Source organism: Daucus carota, chromosome 8 (assembly GCF_001625215.2).
Source record: "Daucus carota subsp. sativus chromosome 8, DH1 v3.0, whole genome shotgun sequence".
Classification (NCBI taxonomy): domain Eukaryota; kingdom Viridiplantae; phylum Streptophyta; class Magnoliopsida; order Apiales; family Apiaceae; genus Daucus; species Daucus carota.
In genome coordinates this window covers 25,233,196-25,254,771 of record NC_030388.2, presented here as the reverse complement: position 1 = coordinate 25,254,771, position 21,576 = coordinate 25,233,196, and the positions used below count along the sequence as shown (strand labels likewise).

At 34.4% G+C, this 21,576-nt stretch overlaps 2 protein-coding genes across 3 annotated transcripts; one reads left to right on the top strand and one right to left on the bottom strand.

Annotated features, from left to right (window-relative positions):
- Positions 1-734: 734 nt before the first annotated feature.
- Positions 735-5,635, bottom strand: LOC108200110 (protein TWIN LOV 1). The gene is given in 8 exon segments (XM_017368178.2): positions 735-1,139; positions 2,875-2,938; positions 3,328-3,383; positions 3,583-3,662; positions 3,773-3,837; positions 3,942-4,140; positions 4,941-5,522; positions 5,525-5,635. Coding segments are annotated over 8 exon segments (1,257 nt in total). The 5' UTR covers positions 5,586-5,635; the 3' UTR covers positions 735-989.
- A 4,330-nt stretch (positions 5,636-9,965) lies between these two features.
- LOC108199457 (uncharacterized) lies at positions 9,966-21,350 on the top strand. 2 transcript variants are annotated; one of them, XM_017367270.2, is made up of 11 exons: positions 9,966-10,266; positions 10,433-10,721; positions 11,263-11,340; positions 11,441-11,994; positions 13,604-14,239; positions 14,336-14,490; positions 17,029-17,234; positions 17,354-17,487; positions 18,746-19,071; positions 19,184-19,287; positions 20,669-21,350. In XM_017367270.2, exons 2-11 carry the CDS (start codon positions 10,445-10,447, stop codon positions 20,737-20,739), a joined length of 2,541 nt encoding a protein of 846 aa, XP_017222759.2. In that variant the 5' UTR covers positions 9,966-10,266; positions 10,433-10,444; the 3' UTR covers positions 20,740-21,350. The 2 variants fall into 2 exon arrangements, with proteins under 2 accessions (XP_017222759.2, XP_017222760.2); XM_017367271.2 differs by having other exon boundaries at positions 10,126-10,266; positions 10,427-10,721.
- The last annotated feature ends 226 nt before the right edge of the window (positions 21,351-21,576 follow it).

The following is a 21,576-nucleotide window of genomic DNA, read 5'->3' as shown; positions in this document are numbered from 1 at the left end:
ACGTTGAACACTTATAAAAACGAGAATCAACAGTACAAAACCATCATATCGAGAATGATTCTTAATTTCTTAGACAATGAAATAAAAACAATACATCTCAATGTAAATAACCTAAACCACCACAACAAGCACTTGAAGCATAGAGTTATCACCTTGCTGTCTTGAGAACATGGTCTCACAAGAAATCAGAATAAAGAATGCGCTATTTTGTTCTAGTGACATCTATAGAATTACATCAAATAAGTTATCTAATGCTTGCAATTTATACATGAGCTCGAAATGAATAATACCAGTAATTGATTTGGAAGACCTCTGCAACTGTTGCTATAGCATTATAAGTAGAAAAAACGACACCAATAATACAACACTATATATAGAGGATTAGGACTGCTATATTTAGGAAGATGCAACTAACTTAAAGAACTAAGAGAATGCAAGAGTATTTTACCACTCTCTTATAGTTTTCCCGTTTCAACTTGGTATATGTAGCTCATGTTATATGTGACTGTGTTGCTTAAAATTCCCTTTGTTCCTTAAGATATATCAGACATGCATACTAGACAGAGCAGGTTATGCACCTCTATGTATGTGTTTCACCGTGTGTTCCTTAATGACGCGGGATCAGCAGAAATTCATACACCAAAACGCAAAAAGAAAATAATCCTAACAAATACAATGATTTCAAAAAAAATCATCATTGTGAAAATGTCTTCTAGCGATGAAAGATTACCATATAACCAAAAATAACAATTTTATATTGAAACTTATGTTCTCCTTACATGAGAAATTGTCACTCCATATAATGTTTTATAATATATACAGGTGGCGACTCCGATTTTAACAAGGGCCTATTACGTATTCTGTCCTCTATCAACTCTTGAAAGAAGATGTCCACAGGTGAAGTAAGATTAAATATATTGGATATAAGATGTACCGCCGCACAGAGCACTAATAATGCTCACAACATATGAAGACCATGTCCTATGACCTCACATGGAGGTGCTGGCACCCATCGAGGAGACCCTTACTGCCACTTTGACAGCTCCAACAGCGCCAAGATGCCTCATGTGTGGACCCGAGCACTTTTCATCCTGGTTTTTGTCAGTGACATCTATCTGAACACCAACAAAGTATGCTATCTACAAAAAATGCAAAATTAATGATCAGATAACAAGTTCATTAATATAACTAGGTGCCAAGATGGTTAAACTGTCATGGTTGCATCCAACAAAACATTGGGAGACAACACAACTTTGCACTGATCATTAACAATAAAAGTGTACTGTGCGGTGGTACTCATTGTCTAAAGACTAATTTCATGCTTTCAGGAACTTCAATATCTAGCATCTTATAGTATTCATTTAAAATATTTGTACAAAACACTCAAAACAAAGAATTTTAAGAGAGTACAATCTTCTCATCTAATTAGAGAAATTTCTATCGAAATAAGCTTTTGTACGAAATGCTAAGTTACAAATTTTCTCACTAAAAGACAGTAGACCATGTTAGTCACTAGTCAGCCCAGGTACATCAGCCATGTAATCCTAAAAGATGGACTTATTCTCTGGGTATATAGAGCTATAAGGCCATAGCACTGATTTCTGGGTTGCTGTCAGCACTACATGCACTACATAGTAAATTAATATATATATATATGTAAGTGTGTTCATTCAAATAGAAATTAATTTAGACTAAAACCACAGTCCGGTGACTTGTATCACCGAGATTAGCGATTTGTTCTATTGGGATTGGTAATTAGTAGCCAGTTTGCAGAGTTTGTAGGCTAAAATGATTTAGAGTGAAACATTAATGATCAACCTGAATTTATTTGACAGAAATTACAGCAATCTCGGGGAGCTTGACCTTGACCTACAAGAGAAAATGTCCCTGATGAACCATAGAGATTTGTTGAGGCATTAACACTAGTCTTCTGTCAAGCAACTATAAAAGTCAGCTTTGTTACTTTGCCACTTTGGCCATGTAACAACTACTCCCTCTGTTTTGAAATATAAGTCATTTGACTTTTCTGCACACATCTCCAAGTCCATTGACCGCATGTCAAAAATCATTATTTTTGGAATTTTATTTTTTTGAATAAAGATATAAATCCTATATTTTTATTCAAAAAAAGAAAATTTGAAAAATAATGATTTTTGACGTGCGGTCAAAAGACTTAGAGATGTGTGCAAAAAAGTCAAACGACCTATATTTCAAAACGGAGGGAGTAACAAGTAAGGTATTATATTTATAATATACGGTAAATCTAAGATTTCTGTGGGAGAGAGTGATTGGGAATGGTGCTGCACAATCCTCTGATTTCAAAATACATTGTCCAAAGTATTGTCGTTCTTCTAGTACTTCCTTGTATTTATGAATTCATGCGATAGACTCGAAATCAAGAAAACTGTGTTTATCACAACCATGCGACCAAATTTACATATGTTTACTCATGCTTAATTACATGGATCTGACAATTTAGTCAGCAGTCTACTCACATTTGTAACTGCACAAACCACAGTTTCCAAAAGGCATAAAGAAAGAAGGTGAAAATAAAATGTATCACTGTTTTCTAAACAGACAATGTAGGTGCATGTTTTTGTTATTCGTCCCTCTTATTATATTTTATATGCAATAGGGAAAGGTGGAAGTGATTGGTTTCAATTATATTGAGACTTTTACTACCTTCATAGCTAATATATAATATAAAGATTTAATCACATTGTAAATGAGATTTTATTTCTACCTTCAGTAGTTTTTATACAAGTCAATTCAAGTCCTAATCACAAAAAGTTTTAATTTTTAATTTAACTTTTTATACATAATCACGGGTCATAGTGGATAATAATGTCCATTAAGTAGAGCTAATAACATTACCTTTCCAGAAGCATTTCGGACAGGTGAAATATGAAGATAGTTCCAGAATGAGCTCATGTCCTTTCTGCAACAAAGCAGCCAATAAGTTAATATAAGTGTATGTTTCTTTCCGGAGGATATTGTTTGGACTTTAATACTTGCACTTAATCAACAATATGCCAGATGATCCCATTGCATATATTATCAAGTCGATACTGCCATAAATCATTTGTTATTGTTCATAATGTCAATGTGCGATCATGATTAAATTCCAAACTCACAGCCGCTTAAAATTATATATCTTCCAACACATGGCCCCATCAAAATTTGATAGGAAATAGTACATAGAACTATTTGGAGCATGAGAAAGAGATAAGATGGTCTGAATACGCATAAAATTAGCACAGATATTGTTAGCCCCAGCTAATTATTTTGGAAAAAAAATATTAATAATAAGAATCTCAAGGTATTCACCTGTAATTTAATAAGCATACCGTGCATGGTTGTTCAATTCGTATACTTTCCTTTATCTGCAGAACAATTAACAGAAATTATATTATCTAATGTTTAAGGGCTACTTAAAAAAAATCAAATTCTCTCTATATTGTATGCTATCTCGTATAGAATCGCAACCTTGTGATTCTAGGAAAAGACAAGCATGATCATAAAGATAATCTACCTTTATAAAATGAGTTCAAAAAATCACAAGCAAAAACGACAAACAGTCACCTGGAACTGCGTTGAGGGATCGGTATTTTGTCCACTTAAGAATCTACAATTCCGTCCCAATACTTCGTTTCTACTGTAGCCTATCACATAGAGAAGAATTCTCAAGTTGGACAAACTCAACCTTCATCAGCAATTTGATCTAATTTATAACAGAACTGAAAACTTCAAAATCAAAATAATATATAAGAACCTGTCAATTTTACGAATGCATCACTTGCATAAACAATGGGCATATCATTTAAATGAGGATCAGTCCTACAAGGCAATAGAAGTTCACAATATTCAGAAAGCATTTACAACCTTCAATCTGGAAGAAACAGAATATCATCTGCACATAGAAACTTAAGAACATAACTCACAATACAAAGCTCTGTTTGATTCTACCAAGAGATATATTTAACGACGCACCCAGAGGACTCGTCACAGGTACACAGCATCTCTTTCCGCATACTAATCTCCCAGTTAGCTCGCTATAGTGGGTGAGCACAGAAAATATGTTGTTCATTGCAGTGACAGCCTTTTGCTTCTCTATGTCGCCTGCCTTGCAGGGTTCATCAACTGTGGAAGCCATAAGAGTAGGATATTAAGATATGATGAAATTATCAGGTAGAACAATTAAACTGTTATATTTATTATGGACAACCTAGAGCAAGATAAAAGAACGCCAATAAAGGCAACTTAAAAGACTAAAAATGGTCAGCAATGCATAAACTTTTTAGACAAGTTCAAACGAACATTATGCCTATTGTCTAGTATCTAGAATTTATAATAAAATGCTCTTATTATGCTATTACCTCTCGTCCTTTTATAAATGCTTTTATTAGTGTTTCTTGAACTATTCAAGTCAGCAGTCTCTGCGGAAGCAGCTTTATGTACTCTCTTAAGAGTAGAGGTAAGGTCAGACCCTGCTTTATGGGCGATTAATTGTTTATATCTTTTATTTGTTTTGGTTTTAAATGATTATAACCGATAAACAACTGATTGTAATGTTATTAATTACCATTCTATGAAAAAGGCCAAACCTTCATCTCTTTACAGACATTTTAAAAAAGCTGTAGAAAAGAAGTAAATATGCGCAGAGAAGGTTCTTGTTCTACAATGACCAAACACAGAAGCCGAACATATTATGTCTATGGTGAAACAAGAACTTTACTTGTACTGTATTTTTGGAAGAACTGAAAGTAGCATAGCATTTAATAAATATTAAGACATGAGGCATACAGTTATTCACATATTGCCTCGGATTATGTCCAAGAATACTGCAGACATGTAATAAATTTGCAAGGAATAAAAAGCTTACTAATCTTATCTCTTTTAAGCTACAACTATACTGGCAAGCTTCAATAAAAAGACCAGACCTTTATCATCGCTCAACACCAAATCCAAAGCTGACACACGGTCCAATTCTGCCACAGAATCCGAGTAGACCTCCCTCCTACAACACCCAAACATATTCTCATTAAGCCCTGACCCATTTTCACAGATTCTAACCCCATTATTCCCTGCAAGCTCCGTACCAGACCGCTTCAGCTTCCTTAAAATCGGTACTTGAACTCCAACAAAATGAATAACCTTTCCATCCTCCTTACTAAAAACAGGACATAAATGAAACAACAACCAAAAAGGTGTCCCATCTTTCCGATAATTCAATATATTAACCTGTACACTCCTCTCCTCCCGAATCGCCTCCCTTATCTCCATAACTGATCTCCTATTAGTCTTAATTCCCTGAAACATACTCCCATTCCTTCCAATCACTTCATGCCTTGAGTAACCAGACATTTTCAAGAACTCAGTCGAAGCAAATACAATTGGGTGACCAGAAATGCAAGGATCAGTTATGGTAAAACAATCAGGCAATCCATCTAGAGCTTCTCGAACCCATAACGAGTATCGAAAATCAAATGATTGCTCAATCAAATCCAGTTGTGATTCCATATTAACTGCAGTTTTACTTGTCCAAATTCTCTATCTTTATGACCATAAATTAATCCCAATCCCATGTGGCAACTCTCCACCCAATTCAATGGCCTAATACAGCCTGCCTTAGTACCTGCACACAACCAAAAATGGAATACTTTCAACCATACAATATTTAAACAAAAGGGGTTCATAAACAGTGTAAAGGGTCGTGTAAAACCCAAACAAACCACAGAATTGTTGAGATATTTTTTATCCTCACTAAAATCCAAGCTACCACTAAAATAATGAAAAATAATAATCAGGAGTAATACTTACAGAGTGATGGTAGATAAAGCTAGTGAAGATTCGATAAATAGAAGAGATAGAATCATAATAAAATTGATTTGATGATTTAGGGTGAGAAAGATTTAAGCTTGGTTTTGAATGAACAACAGAGTTTGAGAGATACCCATCAATCGCTGTTACAGTTGGTGCATAAATCAAGAAACAGTGAGTTTATATGTATATACACACACAGATAAAACTAAAAATTTATATATACTGGTGGACACAGATTGAAGAGACAAACAGGGGTTATGCCAAGAATTTTACAGACTGAAACGGAGAGGGAAGTGTGAAACTTTGCATTAAGGAACCAAGTTAAGGATAATCACTTATCTAATCAGCACCAAATTCGCACCAGAAAAAAGAAAAGAAAATAGGTTAATTCAAACTATTTTATATTGTTTTGGAAAAATAATATATAAATTCAATATTTTAATTGTTTCAAAAAAAATTCAATATTTTAAATAAAAATAAGTGAAATGTGAAATAAAATCTTTCAAGCATGCTCAATATTTCTCATTGATGGGGATGTTAAATTGTTTTTTATATGTGTTGTATTTCTATTAAAAGTTGGATTGGCGGGCATGGTAATTTTATTTTTTTTTGAAAAGATGTTAAGTAGCTTTTAAATAAATTACTTTTAGTCTAGTATTATTCTTGATCATGACTTTTATTTCTCGAGAAAGAATTCAGTTAGGATAAAATGGCTACAAAGCTCACGTTTTCAAGCAAATAATATTGTGTGGTGTAGTTAATCTAACATTTAAAAAAAATGTATTGTTTTGATAAAAATCTAGCATTGAAGAATTGCCGGAGGGAGTGTGACATTGACAGACTGAGCACGCGCATCTGGGCTCCACCTAATTATAGATAAACTCATTTGACACTGATTTGGAAAACATATTTTAAAAAATAATGCAGTATTTTATTGTGTTTTGATCGCAGATCATACACGGTCTCCGATGAAATAGCGGTCTCCATAGAACTTTCTTCAACTTTAATATTCGAATCAAATATAAATAAATTTTTTGAATAATAAATCGTATATGATTTGATACACAATTAGCGCTTGCTGTGCTGTGGCGACCTGTCTCGTGAACTTGTATCAATTATACATTGTTAATAGAAAGTTTAACCTTAAAAGTTTTCTTCTGCGCAACCTTAAAAAAAAGAAAAGAGTTTCTTGCGGGCAACGGACACAATAAAATAAGTAGTACTCCCTCCGTTTCTTTTTTCTTTTCCTGTTTGTAATGTCGGTACTGTTCATAACATGAAACAAATTACTAATTTGCATCTAATCTATAAAACTAAATATAGTCATGAGTCATCTTGTTAGATTCGTATTCACGAGTACTTTAATACGGTGAAGTTTTTATATTTAATGCTACTACGAAATGAAAGATATTAACGATCAAAAGTGTGTGTTGGCAAACGTGAAAAGTACAAACAGGAAAAGTATTTAGAGACGGAGGGAGTAATATATAATGAAACACGTAGGAATGGCGAGGATGCTTATCCAATTCAATGTCGGTAAAGTGCAACCTGTCAAGTTTGATATCGAAATAGATGACTTTATTCTTTTATTATGATTATATGTATTACGGAATAACTTGATTCATCATAAAATATGTGGCACCTGCCTTTCAATTAATATTGTGTTGGCTATATTTTATTTGGTCAAAATAAATAATGATTTGGAGAGATAATACTTTCATATCTATATATCATTTTATAAATATTTAGACAGTGTTAATATTTATAATTTTATAAAATAATAAATAATTATTGATAAGAAAACCTCAAATTAACATATATTTTTTTCCAAGATTAAATATTTTAAAAAATTAAAATGTTCTTCTACCAAAAAGAAAAACATTATATTAAATTATATATATATATATATATATATATATATATATATATATATGGGTCCTATTCCAACACAAACTACTAAAATACAAACCAATGAGTCGTGTCGTGGCGAGGAGGCGGCATGTGCGCGCGCGCGAGGCACATGATAATATCACACACACACAAAAACTAACACATGCACCCTCACATGCCTTAGTAGTTCTGCACTACACTGGCAAGTGATAGACTATAAAGCAATTAACCTCTCATTATCAAATCAATATGGTACTCAAGTTTTTACAAAACTCAATTTACCACGCACCCGTTTCAAGTTAGCCATTTCATCTCAATTTATTTATGGATTACACTAAGAAAATGTCTTAAATCCAAACATTAAATTTTAAGTCCTCATAGTAAGGAACAACTTCCAAATTAGTTTTAAGAAATTACATCAAGAACTTATTAATAATATACCTCAAACTTTTCATATTCTGACAATCCCCCCACAAATTCATACACAAATGCATATCAGTGCCCATTATGACTTGTTTTTCAGAGTCGGTGCCCTTTCGGGTTTGAGCCCTCCCAAGTCCCTTACTTCGGTGGCTACCGGATATAGATGGATTGCTTCACCTTGAATCTCTATCCGTTGGGTGTAACCACGCTCCATAGACAGCTACAAGTCAAAGGTTATGGTGCCGATCTACGTCTTTGGGACATTAGTGATCGTGTCTCGGTCTCATTCGTCGAATGCTTCAAGGAATAACCTTTTCCTCTAATTGCGACCTCACAATTACATTCGCTTAACTGGGCATCTCTAGGGATACACTGCTACCATCTCGTCTAATGACTTAATCTCATTCAGATTTCTAAGAACTCTTGTTATACTTGTAGTGTCAGTATCCTTTAGGTTTACTAGGGATAGACTCAGATACATCAAATCTAAATTTATACATAAAGGTACTACATATCCATCCTTACAGCTTGTTTATCTCATTGAATACACTTCGAGGGATCTCCTCTTAGGTGTATTGGGTTCCCGCTGTAGATGAATCATGATGGATTATCAGTCGCATCCCCGACCTCGACTTAAGGACAACAACATGCCCAAGTCCTTTAGTTAGTGGATCGGCTATGTTATCTTAAGTTCCAACAAATCAATAGCTATAGTCCGATTAGACACCAAACCCTTTATAGACTTTTTTTTTTGACAAATATGGCTTATAGCCTTACAAATGAGTATCTGTTCTGTGAAACTCTCGGGGTGAGCCAGGGTCGAACCCAGGACCTGGGACGACAAAGGATAAGCTCTTTACCACTGAGCTAACTTGGATGTGTCTCCTTATTTTAGCATTATACTTGACACTTCTGATATTGTCGATAGCTGTACAGCTATCACAATGAATAAAAATTGCCTCTAGCGGACAACTTACTACAGGTAACACGGACATAAGTCCATTTAACCATTCAGCATCTATCCCCGTGAGCCGTGGCATCCAATACACATAACTCAGTTTCAAACGTAGACCGAGTTACTACAGTCTGTCTAGCTGAGTTTCAGGATGCTGCTCCACCTGCAAGGGTAAAAATAGATATCGAGTCACTCCATTGGAATCACACTTCTAAGTTGTCGAACTTGCATCACTATATCCCTCAAGCGCACCAAGATATCTCCTGTAGTGCAACTGAAGATATATGGTGCCTTTTGGATATTTAAGTACTCTATCCAAAGCATCTCTATGAGTTCTGCTTGGACAACTTGTATATTTTGCTAACTTATACATGGAATATGAAATATCTTGTCTAGTACCATTAGTAAAATATTGCAAACTCCCAATAATCTAAGAATATCTTAACTGAGATACAGACACACTTGATGCATTCTTGATAAGAGCGACTTTCGGATCATATGCGGGATAATGTGAGATAATACCATGATTACAATTACTGAAATTATGCTTCTAAAACAACGTATACTAAATTGAATTAAATTTTAAATATATGTTAGGAGTATTCCTTAATTTATCTCATTCATTTATTATTTTTCTAGTCTAATGGCAGATTTTTTGATCTGCAAGGACTAAAATAACAATATACTACAATGACCCAATTAAATTGATATTTTTTTAAAACATATCAAATTTTTTTTATTTTTTTTTGAGAGCAAAAACATATCAAAATTTATTAGTTACTATTATCAATTTATCATTGGTAATTAGTAATTAGTAATTAGGACCGGAAGAAAAACTAAATAAAATAGTGCATTAGGCTAAATGTAATTTCTTGCGGGCTTTCTGAAAATATAGTTATAGACTTATAGTGTGCGATAATTTTATTCGAATCGAAAACTCAAACATTTGGGAAATACAGTGAAGTGGATCGACAAACAACGTGTGGCATCTTGTTCATCTCAAACACACTGCGGAGATCATTACAACATCTACATATGAACGCACATTCATATATACAAGACAGTGTTGATTACAACCCCGATTTCAATTCTAATTTCTAGGGTTTAATCAAACAACTGGATCTTAACTCAAGTTACTTGCTTTTGTACTAAAGATCCGATTCATCTCCGATCAGGTAGGCTATAACATAATTGTGCATCTTTCTATATATTATTTTGGGTATGTATTTAGTGAAGATCTGATGCACACAACATGTTTGTTTAAATGCTCAAATGGGTTTGTAAATGTATTGGAAATGAAGTTTAAAGTTTGGATTTTGAGATGAATTGTTCAAGTTGCAGAGTGGAAGGACGATGAATTTTCTGAATCTGCGGTCCAATAGTTTTATTTCAACTTCAGAGCAGCCGAAGCAGAAAGCCGAGCAGGAAATTCAGACAAGACCAACTGGAACTTTGGAGGGACTTATTGATGAAGATCCATTCCCCCCTACTCCCCCCCCTCCGGTGCACAGAGCGGGATTTAATTCCAGTTCCAGATTTGGTGCTGCCTTAAGTGCGAATAGTAATACGGCGGGTGCGGAGAATCATGTCGATGTTACTGAAGATCAAGGATGGATCACTATTCCTTATAGTATGTTCTGTACTGATATTTTTTTTTGAAACCAATTTATTAGTCGGATTGTCAATAAACTAAAAACTTTCTCTTGATTTATTGCATTGATGGATACTGGCCTGATTGCTTTCACAGAGAATTTTATTGCTGCTAGAATTTCTCAGTACGTACAATATGAGTAGTATAGAATGAAAAAGAATAAATGCAACAAGAAATAATAGGACAACATATATGATAGATCATAGACAATGCAACATTCTTTTGCGAAACAGGAAACACTAAACCTGCCTACATTACTAATGATAACTTTTAGGCATACATTCTTGTATAGCATATACACTTTTCCGGTTGTGTTTGTTAATTATATCTGCTACACTCTAACATTTTCGTCTTAGGATCATAGACTTTGTTGTTTACGTTAGTTCACTATACACTTATGCTTACTGAGTTTGTATGTATTATGTTCTTATTTGTAAATTTAGCTTATCCCTAATGTTTATCTTCATAGATGAAGTGTTTGTATTAAACTGACACTGTATATTACTATGTGTTTTAAAAGAGGAACTACCTGAAAATTGGATGGAAGCACCAGATATACTGTCATTTGAATCTTTGGACCGCAGCTTTGTTTTTCCAGGTTAGTATTATTAATTTATATCCTCCTTTTCTAGTTCGGACATGACTGAGAGTGTTCCTGGTGTTGTACTGTCCAAGACTTTATTATATATTCTATGCAGGTGAACAAGTTCATGTTTTGGCATGTTTGTCTCCATATAAGCATGATACAGAAACCATCACTCCATTTAAAGTTGCTGCAATGATGAACAAAAATGGTATCGGACGAATCCCAAAGATAGAAAATGGGAAAATTGCAGATGAACCAGAAAACGTTTCAAGTAGAGTGGAGGTAACTTCTGATGGTCATGATAATGATCAGAATGGAGTTGGACAATTTGATTTCAAAAAGGATGCTTCTCATGGTGAATCCCTTCTTAGAATGGAAAATCAAAAAAGACAGACTGAAACTTTGCTTCAAAGTTTTAGGAACTCTCATTTTTTTGTCCGAATAGCGGATTCGCATAAATCACTTTGGTCCAGGAGAAGAGAATCAGGTGCATCGGCAGAATCTTCTTCAGCAACTGAATCTTTTGATGGCGCAGATATAAGAAAAACAGAAAAGAAAACCTCTTTAAGTGCATCTGTAGATAGAGGAGGTTTTGATGCCAGCTCTTCCGGGGGAATGGCCAGAAATAGTATCGAGTGTTGCGCTCTTTCCAATGGAGATATAGTGGTATGTTTTGGAAGGGTTTGTAGGAATATTTGTAGTATTAAACTCTGGTTATAGGATTGCATTCTGGTTTTTCTGCTTTCAATTGAATGAACCTGTACTCGCACATGTCTAGCCATTACTTGTGCATGTGTTTTATGTGTAGTTACTACACAAATGATGGTCATGCCTATAGTCTCACATTCTTAACATGCTTATGTAACAATTTTGGGTTGAATAGTCCGTCAAAGTTCAAGTAAAATTTAATGATCTTGCTTATGGACGAACCTTGGGGTCAATCTTGTAATAGAACGTGAACATGAATATTCCCTAGGAGTGTTAAATAGAAATGTGCTAGTCAAATATACTAGTATTAAAGCCATTCGATTATATAGGTAAAGTTTAAGCATGCATGATGGCTAGGCACAAGTGGTGGTGTAATGATTGATATAAGTGATGTGGTGCACGGATAACGGAACTAAGGGATTGATTTTAGAATTTTAAATAGATAAATTTGTTATCTAATTGTAATTTATTTAATTCCCCAATTATATAAGAATTAAATGCTTCCCACCTTTATTAAATTAAAAAATCCAATTAGAGTAACTTTCCTTCCATCTAGGATTGTACTTGTCCTCGAAGATTCAGTATCTCTATTTGAACTTCTGTAATTTCCAGTATTGGGGGGAGATTTGCATTCTGAAATAATTTGAGAAACTGTGCGTTCTCTTTGTATTAAATTGTCTCGTTTGAGATATTTATTGGGGAAGAGTTGCCACATCACTAACCTTAAACCTTGGTCTACATCAAGAAGCTCAAGTTGTCAAATATCTGGTTTATCTTTATGTGTTTTTCAGGCTAATGTCTGAGGATGTTTAAGTTTATAAAACTATCAAATGTCAGACTGGTTCTTTTCCGTCAATCTCAACTACTTTAGCTTGGTTGAAAATGGGGTGATGAAACGCTATGTGGTTATTTTAGTGATTATTGACCACTAGCTGTCTGAGCAATTGTTGTTCTGTAAATATGCTTAACTGTACTAGTCTTTCTAGGTAACAGGATATCAGGTAGTCGCTTACAACTGTTAACAACCACCTTGAAGAACATGTATACTAGAACCCAAAAAGTAAATTCAAGGAGGATGGTAATCATTAGCATAATTTTCTACTTACTCGATATGTTTACTGAAAAGCCTGTATGAGACTCTATTAGTGGTTTAATTACTCCAGTTTTAGTGACTGTGTTTGACTTTGTCTGCCAAATAAGGCTTAAAAGTCAAAGGCTAAAATAACCCTCCAGATTTAGTGACTTTGTTTAGGTTCCTCTAGGCTCTACCAGTAACTTTTTAAGTAAGTCTAGGTGTTGGATATTTATATTTTGAATTGGAAACTCTTCCATTAATTGTTCTATGGACAGTTGAAAATGATTCTTGACTCACTGAGTTGGATGCAATGGATACTGAAATATCTATATAGAAAGTAAAAAAAAGAATCTAGATGCAAAAAGTTCCTTGTATTGGTGATGTTTTTGATCTTTTACTTTAGATTCTAGATCTTATTTGGTTGCAATTGATCATTTCTCATGTAGAAGAATTAATAATTCTTATTCGATTTTCTTGATTGGAAGGGTGCAGGTATTATTACAGGTGAATGTTGGTGTTGATTTGTTAAAAGATCCCGTCCTGGAAATTCTTCAGTTTGAGAAATATGAAGAGAAAAGTCTGAGTCTTGAGAAACCGAAAAATGTGGTGCCTGCAAATGAGGATCCCTGTGGAGACTTACTGAAATGGTTGCTTCCTTTAGATAATTCCATTTCTCCTCCATCTCGGCCATTATCTCCTCCTCCTCCTTCCTTGAGTTCCAGTTCAAGTATACGTACCACATCCTCAAGGCCCAACTCATCAGCGTCATCTACGTCACAGATGTTTTCTTTTGGAAACTTCAGAAGTTATTCAATGTCGGCACTTCCGCCAAATAACCCTCCACCTCCTACTGTAGCCCCTAATCCAAAGCCAAACTTTGATACTGAGGATTGGAATCAATTTTCATATAAGAGTTTTGGGAAACCGGACAATACTGGTAATGAAGGTCTTTTATCTTTTAGAGGAGTATCATTGGAACCTGAAAGATTTTCTGTATGTTGTGGATTGGAAGGCATTTATATCCCAGGAAATAGGTGGAGGAGAAAAATTGAGATAATCCAACCTCTTGAGATCCATTCTTTTGCTGCTGAATGCAATACAGAGGACCTTCTGTGTGTCCAGATAAAAGTACGAAAATTGTTAACTTTTGTTTTGATACAGAAGTGCAACCATAACAGGGGCTTTGTCTGCAAACAAATAATTTTCTTTTTGAATTTTTTTCAGAACGTTTCTCCCGCACATACACCAGAGATCATGGTTTATTTGGATGCTATTATGATCATATTTGAGAAGGCATCAAAAGGCGGACCTCCTTTATCTGTACCAATTGCATGCATCGAGGCCGGCACTGACCATTGTTTGCCTAATCTTGCTCTCAGGTAAGTGTCTAGAAGGACTAAACCTTGTACATACCTCCCACTTGCTAGACCAAGAGAAGTATTTCTCTCTTATAACATTTTCTTTGTAATGATGAAAATTAATGATCTGTCAATCATAAAGCATGCAGAGTCATTGTATAGTTTTTTCTTTTTAGAAATTATTAGATTTTTACTTTTATATTTTTTTCATGACTTGAACTTATATATTTATTCTGCAAGGAAATGTTTTTCTGCAATCAGTCTTATGTCGTTGGAATCAGACCAATTATCTTCCGGTTTCAGTAATACTGGTGCACCTACATGTTTCTCATTAGGATAATTGCAACTGCTGTGATGTATTATATCTCTTGCGCCATTTTATGTATTTACCATTTATCAGAGTTCTATCACCAAATTTATTAATTTATATCATTCTTATAGTATTTTCGTGACCTCGTATTAAAGTCTTGGGACACATGTTAATCCCGTTTACACTCTAAAATTCTTTCTGAAGCTGAGACTTATAGCAGGTATCAATTGGTTGCCAAATGTATAGTATGACATGTAATATATTGACCTTAAGTTGTCTGGAATTATAAGTTCTAAAGATTGTCCGTGTCTTTCTCCTTGGAACATCATTGTCATGGTGGTAAGTCAAGTTGACCGGCCTCCGCTAGTCGACCAATTAATATCGATACATTATAATATATTAATGTATATCACTAAATCATGAGTTCAATTATATTTTAAATAATCTGTAGATATATACTACTCCCTCTGTCCCATTTAATTCTATACGTTTCTTTTTAACTGCTCGACACGCATTTCAATGCTCTTATAAAATATAGTTCCGTAACTTTTTTTTGAGATTTTCTTTTTCTGTATAAAAATATAACATCCAAACTTTAATACAGAAAAGAAAAATTTTAAAAACAAATTGCACAACTACATTTTGCAGGAGCATTAAAGTCCGTGCCGCGTCCCCGTCCCCCAATGTATACAACTCAGGGGGACGGAGGGAGTACGTAGCATTTGTTAATATAAAGTGAAATAGAAAGAGTGTCTATTTCAAAGTAAAGTAACATAAAGGAATATACTAATATTAGAGACATAATATGTACAAAGTGATAAGATGTGTTGGGTAATTGAAAAGCCGTCAACGATAACTGATATATCAATAAACAAAAGAAAGAATGAATCTGCTGTGTAATCCAGGTACAAGTCTGAATCAAACAACTCTAACATTGTTGACCTCTTCCCTTTGATATGCATCAAACACAGGCTTTTTTTCAAATAGAAACCAAAATTAAACTACTAGAAACTAATTAATACTAATCATTAATTTAAAAAATATTACATGTATAATCTGAACCATAGGCATTGAACCCCCTATTTCACAGCACCATAGAATCACCCCACCACCGGCTCAATACATATCTATTTATTAATTTTATACACCATACCTTCCCTCTCATCCCTATATCATCTTGCCATAGTCACTTAACTATACTTGTCAACACTTCCTTTGTCACTCAATCTCCATCCAGATTCGCCTTCCCAATCCACCACATTGGAATTCGCCTTCCTTATCCACCACTTTGCTTGTCGTACTTCACCACACCATTATCTCTTTCTCTACTTGTTTTTTAATATTTGCTTCTTTCTTTCTGCTCCATTTTTTAGTTTGAGTTGTATATTCAATTTTATATGTCTTCTCTAAGGTGGGTCAAAGTGTCCACATTTCAGTCAAAGGATCTGACATGGAATAAGTGCCGTGTTTGAGTGTGTAAGTGTGCGACAGATGTATGGCTACCTAAACAGAAGATTCGGAGTAACATAGGTTAATGGTATTCGAATTTAAGACCTTTAACTCATGCTAATATATGAAATATTTATCTACTTTTTAACAGTAGATCTGACGGTTGTGTTGAATGTATTCAATGAATTAACGGCCATCTCATGAGTGACTAACCAAACCAACCAAACAACAAATGAAATATACCCTATTCCGGTTATGATAGTATAGTACATAGACAGATAGATATGTACAAACATTACTTGCATGTACAAGATAAAGAAAGGAGAACCGAAGATTGAAATAGCTATCACATACTACTGCATCTGCATCAGTTAAAGAATCCATAGTTATAGGTACTTGCACAAACACACACACACACACGATATCCATACTTTTATGTACAAGAGAAAGGAGGGACAATCAAAGATTGACCAATTGTTTCGAACCATTTGATGGCCCTAATTGCTTTAGGCGACTGAATAATGAACATAAACCCGGTCGAGCATCTCTTACCGCCCCTAGCCGTGTCAACCATGCCTCAGACAATTAAAGTGCAAAATGCATTGAATTATGCCTACAGTGTGCAAGAAGTTGCTATTAGAAAGTTTTGATAGCAGTAAATGTGATTTGATGTAAATATGACTTACTTTTGGAGTACTAGTCGGTGAAAGGATTGCAATGATATTGGAGAACAAGTATTGAAGAATATAAATTACTCTTTTTGTGCTTCAATTATAATTGTTATAGTGTAAACTTGGCAGGAGGGGTGAAGAACACTCTTTCATTCTCAAACCGGCGACTTCAATGTGGAAGACTCTCAAGGTTCCTAGTGAGAAAAATACCCAGCCCTCTCATTCACGCACTGGAAGTGTATCAACAAGTTTTCAGCATCCAAACAATGTTGATCAAACTGCTTCAAATAACGATCAATATGCAGTTCTAGTTTCATGTCGGTGCAACTATACTGGTATATATCTTATATATATTTCTTCTCGTACTTTTACCAGAGATTACTTCAGAATACTTCTTGATGCTTACTGTTTTGTGTTACTTCCTCATTTTGTCAAAACCTTGATCTGTTTCTAGAATCAAGGCTTTTCTTTAAGCAGCCAACTAGCTGGCGACCTCATATTTCAAGGGATGTTTTGATCTCTGTTGCATCCGAAATGTCGAAGCAAACTCTTGTATCAAATGGAAGAGTCCCTCAACTTCCCGTTCAGGTTCTGGGATATATCATTTATGCACATATGTTAATATATTTATGCACATATGTTCATATACTTAATTATTTGTTGATGTGACTTGGTTTGGTGTGTCAGACATGACAAACATACAATTTCAAATTTGATATGTTTTAGAATTGGCAAAGTGTGGCCTGTTAATATTTTACACCATGCTCCCAAGTTTTAAATAGGAAGGGAAGCAGATTTGCAGAATAAAATAACATCATTTGCATTCCAAAGTGCTCCAGAGCATTATTTTTTAAAGAACTGCTGGTAGAGAGTGATGTAATATGCTTTCCGCTCTAAAACTTTCATTTCAAAGTGGAATGCAAAGGAAAACAAGTTGGTGTGGGATATACCCATAATGCTTCAAATGCCCCTTACTAATTAAGATATCACTTTTTAAATACAAGGATGGAGTTGTAACTTAACAACTCTCATATGCTTTCTTTCTAACTCGGGAACACATGAATAGAAGTAGTTTCACTCAAACTTTTTTACTTGAAAAGAAATAATTGAAACTCCTTGCATTTCACTTAATTTACTTTCTTATGCTATCAGCCCTTAAAGTACCTGGAACCGGTGGACAGAAACCTTATAATTTTGTATAAACAAGCATATTGGATAAAATTATTGTAATATTAACGAAGAACATACTTAGCTAAACTTATTTTGTGAATGACTTTGCGAAGTTTCAGATGTTTTTATTAAAACTATTATAAATGTACCATTGATATCACTATTTGAGATTGTGTTTAAAACAATGTATTTTTATCAGAGTTGGTAAAACTTATTACAAGGAGTCAAGGAGTGTGCTAAATTTAGATCTTTATGAATTTTTGATTATAAGATCAGACACTCCTCCACTTGCACTTTTAACTAGGTATCAGTGTATTATTTGATAAAATGATAATATTGTAATCTGTTTTTTTTTTCATGATTTATATATATGCATGAACAGAAATGAAGCAAATTATACTATTGAGAATATATTTTGTATCAATCTGACTTTAATCAAATATTTCCCACTTTGTTATGAGTTCTGGGAGAATTTCTATTATTGATATGCGTCTCACCAATGCCAACCAGTCTATGCTAATGCTGTCATTTGTCATGCTGTGTTGACACCAGTATGACCGTCGAACGAGAGAGTCGGATTAACAATGTTATACATCATATATTGTCAGGGTCAAGCTCCCAACTATAATTATAGAATAAGCTGATATATATGTATATATGTATTTTGTTCTGTCAGGTGTTGACTCTCCAAGCTTCAAATCTGACATCTGAAGATCTAACGATGACAGTTCTTGCTCCGGCCTCATTTATGCATCCTCCCTCTGTACTGTCCTTGAATCCCTCTCCAAGATCACCATTGAGTCCATATGTTGGTTCTTCAGGGTTCGCTGGCAGATTTCAAGAGACGAGTTCACTTCCAGTTGAGGTGGAAATTCAGAAGTCTATTGGTGATGGTGGACCATCTTTTATTTCCAGCGAGCAACTCTTTGCGATGTCTGATGTATTGCCAAGGGGTGATTTGGGTTGTACACACTTGTGGTTGCAGAGCAGAGTCCCATTAGGGTAATACATCCCTGGTCCTCCAAGCACAACACAAACACCAAACCCCCCGTCCCCGCACTCCCCTTCTCTCTATGAATAAAATGCAATTGTAATATTTTTCTCTGTTTATCAGATGTGTTCCTGCTCGATCCACAGCAACAATTAAGCTTGAGCTATTACCATTAACTGATGGCATAATCACGCTAGATTCATTACAGATCAATATTAAGGAAAAAGGTACTTTTTAGCTTATACATACCTTAATTTCTGTAAGTTACTTTCAGAATTCTCAACATAATTACATTGTTCCTATACTTGCTAATTTACTTTACTTAAGCCAGAATGTGTTGACGTGAAAAAGTTGTACCAATATTCAATGTTTGTACTCTTATTACATGTGCAATTGGCATTTCCTAGTTGCTACTTTATTATACCACCTCCATCCCAAATTAGATGTCCCATTTGACTTTTGGCATGTACTCCAAGATGCATTGAACACATAGCTCTGCAAATTATTACTTTATATTTCTTTTTGTATATAAAAATTAGATGCTTAAATTTTAACTAAAAAAAGAATATTTTAAATATAATTTACAGTGTTGTGTGGTCAATGCATCTTAATATACTTGTCAAAAGTCAGAGGGGACATCTAATTTGGGATGGAGGGAGTATTTCAAGAGCAACCCGAATTGTTACATGTTATTTTTGGTACGTATTTCTTGTTTGTAACCATGGTTGTCATGGCACTCGACCAGTTGTTCTGGGTCGTCGACTGGTTATTTAAAAGACCAAAACCTAGTCAAAAACAAGTCAAACCGGGTTCAAATCTATTTAACAAAAAATCAAGTTATTTAGCAATGTTCTGAGCACAGCATTGAAACAATCTATATGCACAGCTCCTCTGTTTTTCCTGCAGTTGCATTCTGCAGAACTGCTCTGTTTTTGGTAGTTAAAGTGCACTGTTCTTGACATCTTGTTATGTTTTTCTGCATTAAAATTGGTATCTTTTTTTTCGCATTAAAACTGCATAAATTATGTTCATAATTTGCAAGCTGCATTGTTAATTATGTTCCGTAAACTTCATTTATCAATATTATTAAAGTTAGAAATTTGCAATGTCATTATGTCACTTCATTGTTACTTCTTACATAATCACATTTCATAAGACATTTTATCACATTTCTCTTTTCTAAGCATTCTCTTCAAATCGTCATCCTTGGATCTGTAATACAATATGTTGATACTTGTTAGGTGTTACAATTTAGAAGCCTAAATTGCATATAATATATAGTGTTTGTGTATATATTAATTATAAAAAAATAAATAATTGTAATTACTTTTTTTTGGTCGACACAACCCATTAACTAGCTGGAGGTCCATCAACTCGCCTGGACTTACCGCCGCGACAACCATGTTTGTAACTCGTAGTTTTGGGACTTTATCTGACAACACATCCTTGTTTTTCTTCTATAATGTTGGTCATATTACATAGTGGGTGATAGTTTATTCTGGAAGGTGTTTCTGTTTTGAAAAAGATGCATAATAAATCAGGATCTTTTTATCTTTAATCTGTTTATGAAAATGACTGACCACTTGGAAGTGCAATCTGGCATAACAGGTCAGACTTATATTCCTGAGTATTCTTTGAAGATAAATGCAACGTCCAGCGTCGCCACAGGGATCAAATAGAAATTGTTGATTTCTGGTATACTGACATACATATGCTGAAGTTGCAGACGCCAGTGGGATATCTAAGGTCGTTAACAACAATATCGGCTATCTTGGTATTGAAAATTTGGTTGGGTGTATTACAATGTTTACTTGAAGGCTTAAAGGATACCGTTTGCTGCTTGGGTAGTAGACTATTGTAAATGTGGCGCAACTTTGAACTTCAAAAGCTCAGTGTAGCACATGCCTTATAGATAGAGAGAGGGTAGTAAATCTTATATCAGCCGATGTCAAATACAGCACTATACCTTGTTTTGTAAACCATAAACTACACCACCAATTGTTTTATAGGAGGCTTGTAAGGAAGAATAGTTGGGCGTTTATCTGTTTTACCGATAAACTGGCTGAATTTGAAAGTTTGTGCTAGACGCTGTTTGGGAGCCTGAGGATAATGTTAATTGTTTGGAAGTGCATCCCACTGTGACTGCACTAGATCTGGTTAAATATGCTTGGACATATTTGATGAAGTTTGGAGCTGTCCTGTATCAGGTTCAATATATTTGGACATTGTTGCTGAATTTCATTGTTGTTTGTTGACAGCTTTCATAAATCATAATGCATTTTTCTCAACATTTTTTTTGTGTTATCTGGTCACTGGGCTTTAAAACAAGCCAAAGACGAGTTGGTGTTAAAGTTGTTAGAAAAAAATATGGCAGAGTTATCTTGTTTGGTTAGCTATTGACCATAGTTGTGTCATGACAGATCAGGTTTGACCCACTATATATTTTACTAAGAACTGAGAAAATGAATGGTACTAATAATTGAATGGGGTTTGAACATTCTTTTATAAAAATATGA